This window comes from Taurulus bubalis (genome assembly GCF_910589615.1).
Source record: "Taurulus bubalis genome assembly, chromosome: 16".
In the NCBI taxonomy this organism is placed as follows: Eukaryota; Metazoa; Chordata; class Actinopteri; order Perciformes; family Cottidae; genus Taurulus; species Taurulus bubalis.
Window position 1 is genome coordinate 12,065,144 of NC_136604.1, and position 17,614 is coordinate 12,082,757.

A 17,614-nucleotide genomic window follows, 5' to 3' on the forward strand; every position below is an offset into this window, starting at 1 on the left:
ATGGCCGACAGCGCTGGGATTCAGCAAGGTTCGCCGGCCATCGGGGCAGCGGGCCTGGTTCCGGCCGCTCCTGGAGCCGGAGGGACGGAGGGCTCCGGCGCCGCTGGAGGATCCGCACGTATCGCCGTGAAGAAGGCGCAACTCCGCTCTTCACCTCGGCCAAAGAAACTGGAAAAACTCGGAGTGTATTCATCCTGCAAAGTATGCTATTTTTTTGCAGATGGCTGTCTTTTTAAACACAGCGGTTTAATTATTCATAACGAATCGTATTTCCTGGGCTTTGGTTGCAATAGTTTACAAAATGCAAGCGCAGCAAAGGAAGCCATTGCCGCACTTCATTTTTTTTTCTTTTTTCATTTTGCATGCACGAACCAATTATTGTAAGCGCGATATTAATAATCCAGTCAATGCAAGCGTTATTGTTGCAGGATTATAATGCAGGGGCCGTCCAGCTGTAGGATGTCCACTATGTACAACGTTACTATGTTTCTGTCTAGGTGGGGGGTCGGTGAACGTAAACATTGGCTTGGCGCTGCTGCTTGGGAGTAGCAGGCTGTGTGCACAAGGGCTGCATCAGTGTGTGTGTGTGTGTGTGCTCGTGCGCGGTCTGAGGCTTTCCGCGGGAAACGATACGGTGTCCCCGTGTCGCCTCTCGTCGACACGGGGACACCGTATCGTAACCAGAGAGGGTTTTATTGTTTGTATGCAGTATATCATCCGCAGAGAGGGACGGGGTCTTTGTTTTGACAGGGTGACAGCTGCTGGAGGGGCGGAGTTTGTTGTTGTTTCACGCGCATGCGCAGTGCTGCAGCTCCAGCTGACGCTGACAGGCCTCCTCACCCTACCTCCTGATAATGTACAAAGTCAGTCATAACAAATCTCCATTATTCTGAGCGGCGTTGTCACGTTTGAAAATTTATTCATGCTGCTAAGGCCCCTTTATTGTATATTAAAATAAGACATTACTACTAATACCTACATACCTACTGTTTACTTTACAGGCACTGGTTAAAAAGCAGATAAAATATGCAGGTGACTGATAACAGCTGCTCCACCTGACAGTCACAAGCACCATAACGTTTACAAACAACAAGTAATTAAAAATTCGGAAAACAATTCATCTATGCTTTTTTCTTCTTCTTCCAATATCCAATTGATGTTTATTACTATTCACTATAGAATATGAATCATGTTTCACACTCATTTAAACTCTGTTTTGCCTGTAGGCTGAGGGAGCCTGCAAGTGTAACGGCTGGAAAAGTCAAAACCCCCCTCCTACACCCCCACGAACGGACCAGCAGTCCAGCACAGTCAACCTGCAGGAGCCTTGCCGGAGCTGCTCTCACACCTTGGGTATGTCAGCGAGTCTAGGACATAAGCTACAGCTGATAATAATAATAAAAACAGTACAGAGTAAGACATATACCACTTTAAAATGTATTCTTTCCTCCCTAGGCGATCATGTGACCCATCTAGAAAATGTTTCTGAGGAGGAAATTAACAGACTTTTAGGTATAGTCCTGGATGTGGAGTATCTCTACACATGTGTTCACAAAGAGGAGGATGCTGACACTAAACAGGTCTACTTTTCCCTTTTCAAAGTAAGCCTCCTCTTCTACAATCAATACATACAAACACAGGATTTTACAACCCACATTGTGTACAAGTGAAAGTTCCCTTTGTCTGCGTATTTTTCAGCTGTTGAGGAAATCCATCCTACAGATGGGTAAACCAATGTTAGAAGCACAGGAGAGTCCTCCATTTGAAAAACCCAGTATCGAGCAGGTAATCACACGTCTTCCATGGGCATCAACGGCAATAAAAACAACACGTTTCAACACAAATTGTTTAACTGTGTCCCCTCTATATGTTTTCTCTTTTCCAAAAAGGGGGTGAACAACTTTGTCCAGTACAAATTCAGCCACCTGCCCTCTAAGGAACGTCAAACCATCATGGAACTGGCCAAGATGTTCCTCAACCAAATCAACTACTGGCAGCTTGAAACGCCCTCTCAGAGACGCCAGAGGGTTCCTAATGATGACGCAGCTGGATACAAAGCCAACTACACCAGGTAGCAGCACTACCAAATGTCCTGCCACACATCCTGTTAACATGCATCACACTTGTTTACAGTCATACTTATCTGTGTGGTGTGCTCGTCATAGGTGGCTCTGCTACTGCAACGTGCCTCAGTTCTGTGACAGTCTACCCCGGTACGAGACCACTCAGATCTTCGGCCGGACGCTGTTGCGTTCAGTGTTCACTGTGATGAGGAAACAACTGCTGGAGCAGGCAAGACAGGAAAAAGACAAGTTGCCACCTGAAAAACGTACACTGATCCTCACACACTTTCCAAAGTAAGAAAAAGAAACTCTGAGATTGAATGCAAAGTGATACACCACAACCGCAGTGTTCTATCAAGACTAGCATATCATTAGCCACACAGCAGAGCCACTTGCTAATGCACTACACATGCATGGCCAATCCTCAGTATCAAACTCCACGATAAGCACTATACAAGCTTGACAACCATCTTTAAAGCAGTTTAATTGTGGTTGTTTTGTTTTCTTTGGCTCAGGTTCCTGTCTATGCTGGAGGAGGAGGTGTACAGCCATAGTTCTCCGATCTGGAGCCAAGACTTCTTGGCAGGAGCATCAGGAGGGCAGATACCTATCCACACAGGTAACAGACACCCTCGCAGACACTCTCTTCAAGCTAACGTTAGACAGTGTAAGAATTGTCACTTGAGAATATGGTAAAACATTATTTTTCTGACTAAATAATGTTCTCTCCGTTGCTCTGTAGTTATCAGTGCGCCCCCTGTGGCCAGGCCATTGTACTACAGCACCAGCCCTGTGTCAGTGGACCCATCTACCTGCGGCAGTGTCAGCCCTGCCAGGAAAACCGCTTCTGTACTGGAGCCAAGCCCAGGTATTACAGTCAAACCTGTAATTACTGATACGGTTACAGTGATTCCATGTTATTACACCTCATAGTAAACAGTGGGCAGTAGGGAAGAGTTAACCTTGTATTTAACATGTAAACCATGTTTATGCGTTATTATGGCATTTACACCTGAATCTCCTTAGCTAACAAAGATTCATTGTCACCATCCGACGACTTTAATTCTATCAATTGATTCAAATAAATCTTTTCTTATAATGGAATGTCTCAAAGTTTCAACTAACGCATTTCCTCAAATACTTATTTGAATATTGGCCTTCAAGCTGTATCAAGAAACAGAAGTAAATAAAACACCCGGAAACGCATCTAACAAGACTTATTTGACTGTTTACCTTGCAAGGACCTGTCAAAATGGCTGTGGAAAGGGCCTATTGGAGATGAGCCCATAGTGAGCTAACCTTAAATACTTAATAACTTCTTGTTTGTATTGAGATACACTACTAAACTGCTGAGAAGGTTTAAAAGAGACATTTAATGAGGGAAATAGACAAAGATCAAACGTAATTCATACCGAAAGGAAATTTCTGTGGAGCAGTTATAAAAGCAAATATAAAAGTCTGAGAGAACTACTTTCCTCTGTGCCCGTGCATTATCACAGTTGGAGAAAAGCGTAAACCCACTGAGCCCCTCCCCCTGGAGGAAAGCAAGAGACCCAGGGTAGTGGGTGACATCCCCTTGGAGCTCATCAATGAGGTCATGGCAACCATCACCGATCCTGCCGCCATTCCAGAGGTAACCAGTTCCCATTGATTTCCAGTTCGAGTTGGATGAAGAAAACATCATCTTTAATGACATCAAAACATTTTTAGCTTAAATATTGACAAATCACGATGCTGTTTTTAAAATTAGAATTTTGAATGCCCCAAGTATGTAATTAAAATAATGTTATTCATTTGGCAGGAAATGTAATAGATGAAAGGAAGAAAACACATCTATGTTTGACTGCATTTGATTAACTTACTCCTGGCATTGCTTAATACTGTGAATGATCTACTTGTAAGTTTAAGATCCAGGATCATTTCAGTAACAGCGATGTAGTAGTGAGGAATGTCTGTTCACACTTAATGAAGACAATACATATCAAGATGTGTGATGTATTTTATGTGTTTTGAACAAAGGTGATCATCATTGTTTAATACCTTCCTTCCTGTGCAGACCAGTCTGCTGTCAGCTCACTCTGCCCGCGATGAAGCTGCTCGTCTAGAGGAGCGCAGGGGGGTGATTGAATTCCACGTTATTGGTAACTCCCTAAATCAGAAACCCAATAAGAGGATCTTAATGTGGCTCGTCGGCCTCCAGAATGTGTTCTCGCACCAGCTGCCCCGCATGCCCAAGGAGTACATCACGCGGCTGGTCTTTGATCCGTGAGTGCATCTTTATCATCACATTCAGAGATGTGTTGGAGGCACATTTTGACTATAAAATCTTGATTTTCTTTTCACAGGAAGCACAAGACGCTGTCACTTATCAAAGATGGCCGTGTGATCGGAGGGATCTGCTTTCGAATGTTTCCATCGCAGGGCTTCACTGAGATTGTCTTTTGTGCCGTCACCTCTAACGAACAGGTCAAGGTGAGAGCACTTCCTTGTTTGTTAGCTTGGTGAATTCATGCTGTCTGATTGGCCAGTTTTGACCTTTTCCTTTTTTTGGCTGTGTGGTTATAGGGTTATGGGACCCATTTAATGAACCACCTGAAGGAATATCACATAAAGCATGAAATCCTCAACTTCCTCACTTATGCTGATGAGTACGCCATTGGCTACTTCAAGAAACAGGTAACATGTTATGTCCATTAAACTGCATGTAACATTTGTATAATACTGTGGTGACACAATTCTCTTTTACACTTTTCTACTGAACCGTGTATACATAAAACACTTTAAATGGCCTGCAAAACCAAAAGAACCATTTTGATTTAGACAATTTCACTTGTTTCCAGTGTAATTAAACTTGTTTTAAGATACTATTTTGAAGTTTGCTATTTTTGATACTGCTTCAATCTGCTTTGTTTTATGCTCCTGACACACATTTCTACAAGTAGACTTACTATCACTTAGCAGTATTGTACGGCTTTTCACCTGCTTTTATGTACAGCTACACGAATACAGAAATGTCCTCCTTCTCAGGGTTTCTCAAAGGATATCAAGGTTCCCAAGGCCAAATACGTGGGCTACATCAAGGACTATGAAGGAGCCACACTCATGGGCTGTGAACTCAACCCCAGCATTCCCTACACAGAGTTTTCCGTAATTATCAAGAAGCAGAAGGAGGTGTGTGTTTTTGCATTTAAATTACTTCAATGCCTTCCTTTTCTGTTTTTGTCTGTGCATTCACTACCTTTTCATCTAATGTGTCTTCCTCAGATCATCAAAAAGCTGATAGAGAGGAAGCAGGCTCATATCAGAAAGGTCTATCCGGGGCTTTCCTGTTTTAAGGAAGGAGTTCGGCAGATTCCCATCGAGAGCATTCCTGGCATACGTAAGTTACTCACAATATTGACTTCAGACTATCTTATAGCTTCCTCTTACACTACGTTAGGTTTGTATTTAACAACATAGATGTCTTTAGTATGATATATGAGGTTAATTTTAGTTTCTTTATATCAAAAGGTGAAACTGGCTGGAAGCCTGTGGGCAAAGGGTGAGTGTGACTCTACTGGACAGGATTGGAATTTAGCAGAGTTCCTTCCCATTACTTCACCCAATGACTGTTACTTACTGTACTTACTTTAGGAAGGAATTGAAGGACCCAGATCAATTATACAGCACTCTGAAGACTATCCTCCAGCATGTGAAGGTGAGGGTTAGCCACACACATTGTGCAGTGTTCTTTTAGTACATACACACATCGTATTCTTACAAGACTGGTCATTATGTCTTAGAGTCACCAGAATGCCTGGCCTTTCATGGAGCCAGTGAAGAAAACAGAAGCACCCGGGTACTATCAAGTAATTCGCTTCCCCATGGGTACGTATACAGTATACATCTGAAGTACACCAATAGGCAGACCTAATTATTTACAATTATGAAAAAAAAGGTCTACTGAGGAGTAAGACATTGCAGATGAGGTTCAAGGACACATCGGCAGGGCAGGTGCATGCTGGGATTGAACGTTGGTCTCCATAGGAGGAACCTTTCTATTTATATTTGTTTATATGCTCCACGTTGAGAGTCCGTTCAAAAATCATTTGCACATTTTTGGATTAGAATTATTAGATCACAGCGCAGATCTTTTGGAATAAATACTTAGTCATGTGTCTTTTGTGCATTAAGGGAAGAGCTCTCGGTTTGGTGGTGTACATATTTAATCAAGGGTCAAAAATTCAAAAGACTTCCCTTTTTTCCCTTCACAGACCTTAAGACAATGAGCGAGCGTCTGAAGAGCAGATACTACACGACGCGCAAGCTGTTCATGGCTGACATGCAGCGCATCTTCACCAACTGTCGGGAATACAACCCTCCAGAGAGCGAGTACTATAAGTGTGCCAATTTACTGGAGAAATTCTTCTACACCAAGATCAAAGAAGCAGGCCTCATCGAAAAGTAGAAGAGAGGAAGACGTTTCTCCTCACCGTAACAACATGAGACTCTAAATGTTTAGTAATGCAAAAGACAGCTATATGCTTGGAGAAGTTAAGGATTGGACTACTGACTCTGGAGCGGTTAGGTTTCAGAAATACATATCTTAATTTAAAAGATACGAACGGGTCTCAGATCAGCACTCTTTTGATGTTTGACGCACGCCAACCCAGATCCTGAATCGGTAGCTTCGGCTGATGGGTAGGACTGAAAGACAAGGGAAGGCCTTACTGAAGGCCTCCCAGACGGTTGCGGACATTAAGCAAATTGTCTTTTTATTTCATCACATATCCCAAAGTCCCATGGAAAAGCAGGGCCGTGGAAGGTGTAGTCGGGATATATTTTAACCAGGACAGAAAACTTCCATCATTATTTTTGTGGTAGACATTGAAAGGTAACAAAGATTGACAGGTGATTGGAGATTCACTCCCTCCATCTCTTCTATCCTTTCTTTCCATACTTTCACCCCCTGCCTTTTTGAGTGTCTGCCTTTCCCTCTCAGTTGACTCAGGTAGAGTTGTGAAGAGCAGTAACCACATCTACATTGTATTAAGTCATTACAAAGTGTTACCTGTGAGGAACGTGACTGAGAGTTCAGTGAGTGTGCACGGCGTTAATGAGGTCAAAGCTTGTCTGTGATGAGTTCATCCTGCCAAAAGAGGAATGCATACTTTAAATATGTACAGATTTGAATTATTTTAAAGCACTTATACCCACTGTATATTTTAAATGTGTAAATAACATATATTTTCTGTTTCAGAACAAAATACAATCTCCTTTTCCCCAATAAGCCACATAGGGCAGTTTGACTATTGAAATGCACTTTTAAGTATTTGTTCAAATATTTTTTTTATTTTCAGAATTTGTTTTCCACATAAATTACCGCTGTTCACTAAGGACTACATTAAATTACCTAGAATTTATTCTTATTTATGTTCTGTAATTTAAAAGAATTATGTTTAAGACAAGGTCTTAATTTATTCTTTCTTATTTTTGTCCTGCAAATGGAGATTGATAACTTTATACTTTGGAGATATATGAAAAGATTGTGCAATACTATGTAGTTTTGCTGTTTTGTAAAAAAGTGTTTGTACTTTTCAAACTTTAGGAAAAAAATGCATTTTGTAATATGTCTGGAAAATTATCTCATGCTCTTTGTACAACTGGTTTTAATGACATAGTATTAGCCTATTTTATAGACTGAATAAAACAGAAGTGAGGCTAATTTAGTGTCTGTAGTTTTTCAACTCAAGGACGTAAAAGGTTTTCCTAGCCTTTACCTGTTACATTGTTTTCACTTGCAAACGTGACACAGCTCTTTATTCTTTGATGTCTATTTTACTATTAAAATAATTCTAATATGGTACAGATTTATTTTTGTAAGATTTTAGACTTCAGACCAGGCGTACACATTGTTTTATTTGAGAGTTGCGATTGAAACAAGTGAAACACAAAACATAAGGCTACAGATGTAAGCTGTTGTTTGCAAGTTTCTATGATTGATTATTTGTGTAGTCTACAAAGCCTTCTGTATATATACACAAAAGTAAAAAAAACATATAGTATAGCATGTCAGGAAAAACAAGTCACAGTATAGTATGTCGTAAAAGTCAGTGTGTAGCATGTCAAAAGGGAACAAAGAATAAACGATCTAAGATCCCAATATGATCCTATACATTAATTCACTGCCCAACAATGATGTAAACAGAGCTGAAAACAAGTGGTTTCAAGAACCACAGATAAAATCCTTGCACACAAATGTATCTTTTTAAAAGATGAGAATATGGATATTGTGGCTTTTTTGATTGACATTACTTCAGATCTGAATTTAAAGCTACAGGGCAAAGACAATTCAGTACAAATATTCTAAAATGAAGTACTTTATTTTAAATCACATTTTTCAAAAGCATCTGTTATGTATTTTATCTTTTAATCCAGCCCATATTTTACTTGAAATAAGAGAACATTTATTTATTATGAATAATATATCTAATGTATCTATTACTGACACAAATGCTTCAAAGCTTTGACCATTGCCATGGTAATCAAGGTCCAAATTATTATCCAAATGCATTTATTTGTTTTTGCTCACCCTGCTGTGGTTCATTTTGCAATAATGATCAGCTCGCTGTACATGACCCCTAACTTATTAGGAGCTATTCTGAGACTGATGGTGCGGGTTGTTTTGTATAGATGTTCTAGGTGCTAAAACGCAGCAGAGATAGTTTCAAATAACCCAGCTTCTTTATTTTAGCTTCCCAGCTTCTTTTTTATCGTGCAAAAAAAAAAATAAAAAAAAAATATATATATATATATACACACACACACACACACCTTCATTTATAGACCTACATATGAGCAAATACGCTTTTATGGGCTATCGGTGCAATTGATATCTGATGATTATTGTAGTCGTAGCCTTTTTCATTGTAATTAAAGGGAAAGAGGCCCTTGCCAACACGATGCATGTGAAGATGCATGTATATCTGAGATCTATTTCCATTACTGTATGGCTAGGCAGTTTACAAACTTCGGACATATAGAAATATATATACAAGCTAAAAAAAAAGAAAATTGCATCTCAAAAACTGGTGTTTGAGTTTTAGGGCCTTAAATGTCACCAACTGAATTATAAACTTTAATACATTCAAGACCCAGCAGACACCTGGACTTCATGGACATGCAAGTTGCAATAGAGAAAATTAAGAAACAGCATTTGATGTAATTGCCATTTATAGAATAGTATGAATAAGGAAAGAGACACAGAGGTTTTATATGACAATAATATGAAGCAATTCACGACGTAATAAAAATAGACCTGAAGTAAGATGCTGACCAATAGAATTGGTCATCTTCATAAAATAGCAATTCATACATTTAGCTAGTGATGATGAGAAGAAAAGCTTTAGCTTCAAAGCTAACACATAAGATCTACTGATCACAGTTTTTCATCAAATAAAAAAATACAACCTTGAGTGAAAAAACTAAAATTATCACTTGTCAAACCTAAGTAATCACAGTAAAACTGACAATTGCCAGTTGTCAACCAGGTAGCCCTTCAGCGACATCCAACAAATGACTCATTGTATTTATCAAATGGCGGCTGGCTGCTAGTTGAATTCCTTGATTTCTGCACAGATCTCCTGCCGGACTTTTGCTTGAAAATAGGAGAACGGAGGAACTGCAGGTCTGTGAACTTGTCTCCACGCCGAAGTTTCCTGTTAATATGACAATGTGACAATGTTGAGCATTCAAACAGTAAAATCTGAACATATCTGAAATCGTTTACACAAATGCTGCGTTCGCCTGAGTATACTCGCTCAACTTTATGTGGTAAATTTGCTTCATTCGCTTTTTCACGGCGGAAAGGGGGCGCGGCTTTTCCGTGGCTTTACTCTGTGAAAACAGTTACCATTTCCGCCATCCACCATTGAAATAACCACTAGTTTGACTTTATACTTGTTGTGGAAGTCCTACAAACGTCAGAACATCAAACAACATCGTGTCTGGGTTCATAATATTATCTGTGGGTACACACAGCTCCGACCTGTGTCTGAATGAGTGCCGCTTCCAGCGCTACTTCAGGCGGACCAGCAGCCAGTTGAATTCAGCAACGGCAGCACAGCAGTGATGTCGGGCGGAGCATCTCAACGCTGATTGGTCTTCGCAACTCAGCGTCAGGCAATTCTTTTTTTCTCAACTCGCCCGAGTTAAAAAAAAGCGTTGTGAAAAAGCGAATTTTTCGCCTCATTCGCGCCACCCGCCGTAAAATTTGTTTTTTGTAACCATTCGCATTCGTGTGCATTGACTTTACACGTAATCTACTCGCAAGAATAATTCGCAACTCTTTTGGTGTGAACGCAGCATAAGATCCATATGTGAACTTACGCATTTAGCGTGGGTTCCTTGTAGTCCACCACCATGGAGCAGCGTCGCTTCCGAGTAGGAACCGGAGTGGAGCATCGGGCATCAGAGGACCGTGAGCCATCATTGGAGAATTTGCGATGTGAATTTGCGGCTGCAAGGGACAGATTGGTCACATCACACAGACTCAAGCCCCGCCCTGCTGTCCTTACACCAAAACCACCTGCGGAAACGTGATGAAAGATGTGATACAAAAGCAAGAAAAAGAAAACAGGTGTGTATTCATGTAGACCCACAAGTGAGCAACTAAAAGACATGGCCAGGAAGAAAATACATCGGGAAGTGACAAGGCGATGAAGATGCCTAGCCTCCCAAGTTGTCCACTGTTTTTAAGCAGTCATACTGTGAGATTTTATAAGTGAAAAGCAAACGTACGTTTCTTGCACGTCTTCATCCTCTGGGGTGTTTGGTGAGATAAAAGAGGAGCTTCACCAGACGAATCGCCAAAATTAGACAGGACATTGTCTATTCTCATCATCTCGACTTCAACCAGAGGGCTGACGGGTAGCAAACAATCCTTCTCATTAGCCCCTATTGGAAGCTCTGAAAAAAACAGGTTAAACAAACAAATTACGATCAGCAAAAACAGATACTCAAGTGCAAGAAAGAGCCATGAAACAATTCACCGTGACATCTTTGTTAAATACCATACAGTATCTAACAGTACGGTCATCATGAGAGGAGAGGATAACAATTTTGGGGTCGCAATTAGGAGGCTGTGCCTGAGCGAAGTTGAAAACATCACACAGGAAAAAAGAAATTAGAAGATGTGCTATACACTTTGTTAATTGTATAAGATGCAATAGTTGTTGCAGTCCAAAATTAATACATTTAGAAGTAATCTGAAATAAAACCTTTTCTGACTGCCCATGAGTTAGCATGTTTGCTGTTGCCTGAAATAAGGTCTGTGGTTCGATCAGGCTTGAGATATTTTTGTTGTTGTTCTACGATATAAAACCCCTCTCGAGAATTTTAAAACGTATATGCGTCTTAAATAAGGTGCTTGCTAACAAGTGGCTCAATGAGACTACAAAACGTCATCACGCCATCTAGTTTGCCTTTACAGCTTTGTTGTGTAGACTCACGCATTACAACCTGAGAGCTATAATTATCATGCTCAACGTGTTCCTGACCATTTACTCACCGTGGTGATTTTCCGGTCTCAACAACACCGGGTCAGAACTGTTAGAGAAGCTAGAGTCGGGGAAGTGATGAGCGTCTTTCTTTGCAGGCTCTGCAGCCTTAGGACTTGACTCCTCATCTCTAAAGACTACAAAACACAAAACAATTAATTAAATTGTTTAACAATAACCATCTAAAAATCTACTCTAATAAACCACAAATTAAAGATAAAGTTAAGAACAACAAACCCAAAAGCTCACCAGAGATCTCTTGTTTTGGTTGAATGATTTCTTTCTCTCTGACGACTTTAGAGTGCCGGCCTCTACGAGTGGTGATCACTTTGGTCTTGTTAGGGGAAGTCTGTGGCCGTCGGCTCTTCTGAGGAACATAAAGACTGTCCTCCGATTCAGAAGCTGTTGATGTCGAGCTGGAATCAATCTGTTTGGAAACCCCAGGTGTGGCCTCAGTTCGAGGAGTCTCTTTGTTAACGAGTGTGGAGGACTGATTGTCCTCTGCCTTGGCCCTAAACGGTGTGACGTGAACCGCCTCTTCACAATCAAAGTCAAATGTGTCATTAAAACCCAGTGAGCTGTTGAGCTTGTTCCCCTGTGACGGAATTGCTGTTTTGGCCCTTGTGCCTGACCGGTCCCTACTCTTGGAGCGAGTCCTGGGTTTAGGATTGTCCCAAGGTTTCTTCAGTGGGACACGGTCTGGTTTGCGGCCTCTCTCTGCTTTCTGTGGAGCCGGTTCTGGTTTGGTTCGTGGCTGCTGCTGGGCTTTTTTCCTGCTGGGCCGCTGCTGGTTGTTGCTGTTTTTAGGTGGGACAGGTTCAGGAGTAGAATGCAGAAAATCCTCAGTGCCAACGGGGTCCGCTAAATCTGTTTCTGCTCCTCGCTGTGACTGATTTGTATTTTCATGGTCACTGCGAATAGGACTTGCTATCAAAGTACCCACGCCTGTGATGGGGTCACCCTCACTCAACAACCTCTTTTCTTGCACACGTTCAGACCTCCTCCTGCTTCTTTTATCTGCATGGCGACGTCTCACACCCACCGTAGATGGCAGCACAAGCTGCTGGTCCGAATCTACATTCTTTTCAGAAGGCGTACGGTCTGTAAAAAAAAAAAGAACAAAAACATTATCATTAGAACAGTTCAACTGTTTAGTTTATTGGATACATGCAACAGTGAGACCAGTATACAATAGATGCCGTGTAATCATCATCATCATCATCATCATCATTTCTTTCAAGAATTAGTCAACTAGGTGAGCTGAAGAATAGCCGATATTTAAATGTATTCTGTTAATCGATCTACACATACATTTTGTGAATGCTTAACAATTAGTTTAATTACTTAACTAACAAAATGGGATCAAAGTACTGAGCTAACAATAAGTGAACTACTCTGGCTAATCTATAATATTAATATTAAGAGTAGTAGTTTTGGTGTGTATACATACCTGGACAAATTGGTGAGGATTTGCACACAGTGGGCGCATCAAGGTTCTGGCTAGAGAGCTTCGTCCTGTAAATTGAGATGTGATAGATCCTGATAAGTCATCATTTTCAGAATAAGGGATGTCATCAAAGTTTATGCAATTAACATTGGTTTTTAAAAAGTTACCTTGCTGAATCCACATGGTGTTCGGGTTCCACAAGGACGTTTGAAGCTTTAGTCTAAATCAACACAGAAATAAAAAATATAGAATTTCCTTCACGAAGGCACACAGTAACGTTACTTTGAAATAATGTACATGCGAGTCAGGATTAAGTCATCAACAAAGAACAGACCACAGGTCTCCTCGGTGTACCTGTGTAGCGCTCGCTGCAAGAGCCTCCTGCTCTTTGAGCTTCTTCCTGAGCAGAAGTAGGTGAAGGAACAGTGCCTGCTGCTCCCTTTTCAGCTGCAAGATCACTGCATTAGCCTGTCTCCCTTTTTCCTTCTCAGTTTGCAAGGCAACCGCCAGCTCCTTGTTGTTCAGCTGGACACCCTTCAGAATAGTGTGAATGGAATTAACCACTGGAAGAAAACATGAAATGGATGTTATTTGGTTGTTAATGCATTTCAACATCTCTCCTGCATCTGACAATGTCATGGTATTGGCAATGCCAAGTAATAGTAGCCTACGTAACTGTGGGGGAAAGACCTGGACGTCATCAAATGCGATTGTTTAAGTGATAGATAAGCATAGCTCACGTCCTTACCACTGCTGCTGCTGTTGTTGTTGTTGTTTATTAGTTTGGACCGTACTTTTCTGGGGGCTGAAGCACGAGCCAGCCGTGTGTTCTTCTTGTCCTTCATCCTCTCCTTGATTTCCTCCAGACTCTGCTGGAAGGACTTCTTCTGGGCCCGTTCTTTCGCCATTACTTAGGATCTGTGATTAGTTCAAATGTTTTCTTAACGTTATCCAACTATCAACAGCCTGCTGACACGTCAGCAAAACAAACGACTGCGCTAATATGCTCACTCGGTTAGCATGCTATGTAACGTTAACGTATGTGGATACAACAATATATAAGTTACAGCAACGCTAGCTGTAGGCGGCCGTCATATGTGAAAGCAACCTATAAGTCAACTTACCGACACGTGTAAACCACCAAGCTATTTGGTGTGTAACAAAATACGTTGGTGACTAAAGTTAGTTAGCAACTTAATCCATTTTAACACATCGTATTCGACTCTCCGCTCGTTGACTTTCGAATGTTGAGCCGCGGCCGTTGATTGGAAGGAATTTTAAATCACGTCACTTCCGTTGAGTGAAACTACCGCCCGCTAGATGGCGCTAATGTATAGCAAACTATTATTATAATGTACGTTTCCTTTCTCAGTTACAGAGGTGTAACTGATTTGGTATATTATTCACCTGCATATTCGGATCCTTTGAGACTATAGCACACCATATATAAGTATACTTATTGCCTGTTCAATCATCATCTTTTCACCTTTCTTCCTGTCTGTCAAAAAGCAAAGTGGAGAACACTGACCAATTGGGAAATGGAGGTCGGCAATAGTACACTTCTTACTTTACATTTTCTTTATTGTAAATTAGATAAGTACCCATCAAGAGTCAGGCTCATTTGGCCCAAAATAGTTACTAATTTGTTATTTATGATTTGCTCTCTAAAGTGCCCTGCTGCATGTCCTATAGAGCTGATCATTGTGCTAATCTAAAAAGTACAACTACAACTCAAATGTTTGAGTTGTATTCCTTGAGGTTTTTCAGAAACTCATGTGGCTCTTTCAAAATGGGATGCCACAATAGCTCAGAACGCAAGTCAATTATTAGATGAATGTACATTTTTATTTGAGCCAGTAAATTGTATGACATGCTCCAATGTCCAACCTTCTGTGTTGTTGTTGTTGTTGTTTTACATAGGGCATGCAGTATATACACTTGCTTTTCTGCACACACAGCTTTCTTAAAGCCATGTTTCCATTCTTTCACTTATCAGGATTTTTTTCAATAGATGTTCAGTAAATATTGGATTACACTGAATACCTCATCATGAGCCCATTTACTTTCCCAACTCAACGTCAAGCAGGCATGTCTTACTTGGCAGAGTGCAAGGGAGAAACTCACACCTTTCCAGCATGGCATTGCAGCTAATGTAACATCCATTTGGACATTTTGTCAGTGAGGATCCCAGAAAGTGTCACGACAGCCAACTGAATGGCATATTGAGGCTACAGGAGGAGTTTGGTAAAGCTTGGGTGTTGTCAATGACACCCGATGAAAACCAATGACTTCAACAGGTCGCTTCAGCTGTGAAACAGGCCTGTACTTTCAGGCAAGACCCTTATGTAAAGCAATAGACAGCTCTTGATTTAGCTGACTTTTCCTCACAAATATTGATGCTTTGTATGCTCTCAATGGGAATCTACTATATTGCATTTGTAAGGTTTTGCGGCAGTTAAGCTAACTAATTAATACGTTTTTTGTTTTCAGTTGCAAATCCCTAAACTGAAGCTAACATGTTTTTTAGTAACACTTTTAGTATGGTTTAGGGGTCTGAGTAATGACTCGCTGTTTTAATAATAAGATCAGTTCTGTTTTCCGAAAAGGTGTGTTATTCTGGGAAAAACAAATAAATGCTACATCTATTGCCTCAAATAGTGAGTGGTGTGTTTTGTTAAACTGTATTAAAAGAAAGAGAGAGAGAAAGACAGAATGATAGACAGCCAGAAGACTCCAGGTTTTAGCTCAGCTTGCGTGAATGGACAAATCCATCACATCATCATTTCATGCCACCTCTGACTATTCATGTGTCAAGACAACTGGAGAGAAATGTGTTATCACAGGTAAAACAAAAGGGCAGAATAACTGATTAAAATGGACAGAGTATTGTGGCAGTCAGAGAAATTAGGGCATACGGACATCAACACGGATGAATACTTTGCCTTTTTTAGGACATCTACTAAAGTAAAACAATTAAGTCATAATCGTATTTCCTCAGCTGCTTCTGTTTTAAAGGTTGATTTTAGGGTTGATCACACAATCTGTGTTTTGATTTTATTTCCACAAATTGTGAGTATGCCACTATACTCATATTTTCCATATTAAAATGTATTCTTGGCCCCAGCTGTAGTGAGTGCACAGATTAGAGATAATACTTTTCATGAAGCAGATGATCTTTTCATTGGCCAGTCAGTGTCTAGACAGTGATGAGTTTGTTATCTCTTAATAATGATAGCAGTACATCCATCTTAGATTAATGGAAAACTAAATAAGAGATAACCCGGTAGCCTTCTACATTTTATCCATGTGAGATTGAAGAGTCTGTCTTCCAAAGTGCCCTCTCAAACCAACACTGTAACCAAATGATTAACTGATTAATAAGAAACACACTAGTTAAAGAGAATAACTAGTCACTGGTGCATTGAGTATAACTGGAACATCCCACAATGTATTTCAGTATTGCAGAGGAATTCTGATATTAACATGTTTCTCTCTATGGGTGTGGGCAATGTCAGACTAAATTGCAAATCAACTAAACTGAAGCAGCACTCTTTTACCATCACATCCCTTTGAAAGCGGACAACAGCGGCACTGAGCCCCAGACACACAATCAACTCTCTGTGCGGTGCAGCTTGGTCGTTATGCTTTACAGCCTGCTCTTGAACACCCTGCTGAGCCATTTCCTTCACAGCCTACATCCCCTCCGTTCACTGCTCTGTTGCTCCATGCCATTGTGCTGCACTGCCTCCGCAGTACCAGCATCACAAGGACTAAAGAAATCCTCCCTGGTGCTGCCAGAACAACAATCTCTACCGAGGAACTTTGAACTGACGGCTGTGTCTAAACGTATCTGGACAATTGTTGAAGAGACAGACAGACAGACAATGCTTGTTCCACAGCTCCTGCCCATTCACCTTTGTCTAAACCACTATAAGTCCAAGAATCACAGTTTCAAGGGCAGCTCTTACAGGTATTTTGGTGTAGGAGTGCCAACCTAAGCTGTTTCCCTCATGCTAAGCTAAGCTAACCGGCTTAAATTGTATTTCTTTAACTTTTGTTCCTGTCTTAAAATTGGATTTTGGTAATATATTTCAGTGGATTTAATACATTTAATTATTTATTTTCAACTTATTTGAATGCAGACTAAGTACTTTGTAAAGAAAGTATTGATTTGAGAATATAGATTGCATTATTATTTTAAGTTTTTTTCCAAACCAAATGTCTGTTGGTCGTAGTCTCGTTGCACATACCCATGACCCCCTTTGTTTTATTATAAACAGAAGTCAAAATGCTGCACCCTCGCAGCAAGAGCTTATTATAGTCCTTTTTTTATGTGCACTGCCCTCAAATGGCATGCAAAGGTCTGCTTTGTACCTTTGTACTCTCTCCAGGTAGCAGAGAATGAATCATTCCCTGAATGCCAAGTCATGCTTTTGTGTTGCTGACATGTTTATGTGCGCATGCCTGCCACGAACTCGCCAGACGAGTGAGAGACAGAAAGGCTCCGAAGAGAGTAGCCGTGGACGTATTGTGAGATAACGAAAGAAAGATGACAAAAAGTGGAAAGA

The 17,614-nt window shown here is 40.7% G+C and overlaps 2 protein-coding genes across 2 annotated transcripts; one reads left to right on the plus strand and one right to left on the minus strand.

The window, feature by feature from the left end:
- kat2b (K(lysine) acetyltransferase 2B) lies at window positions 1–7,757 on the plus strand (the record flags this gene model as incomplete). The annotated part of the gene is made up of 18 exons (XM_079231973.1): window positions 1–201; window positions 1,227–1,353; window positions 1,456–1,601; window positions 1,699–1,785; window positions 1,890–2,071; window positions 2,166–2,357; window positions 2,579–2,682; window positions 2,806–2,931; window positions 3,563–3,696; window positions 4,120–4,328; window positions 4,409–4,535; window positions 4,629–4,739; window positions 5,091–5,234; window positions 5,328–5,442; window positions 5,574–5,604; window positions 5,697–5,760; window positions 5,846–5,930; window positions 6,317–7,757. The coding sequence occupies 18 exons, from the start codon at window positions 1–3 to the stop codon at window positions 6,508–6,510; spliced, it is 2,379 nt and encodes a 792-aa protein (XP_079088099.1). The 3' UTR covers window positions 6,511–7,757.
- Window positions 7,758–9,316: 1,559 nt separating this feature from the next.
- sgo1 (shugoshin 1) lies at window positions 9,317–13,954 on the minus strand (the record flags this gene model as incomplete). The annotated part of the gene is made up of 9 exons (XM_079231594.1): window positions 9,317–9,760; window positions 10,431–10,629; window positions 10,842–11,009; window positions 11,611–11,736; window positions 11,849–12,700; window positions 13,050–13,114; window positions 13,214–13,266; window positions 13,401–13,609; window positions 13,795–13,954. The coding sequence occupies 9 exons, from the start codon at window positions 13,952–13,954 to the stop codon at window positions 9,601–9,603; spliced, it is 1,992 nt and encodes a 663-aa protein (XP_079087720.1). The 3' UTR covers window positions 9,317–9,600.
- Window positions 13,955–17,614: the final 3,660 nt, after the last annotated feature.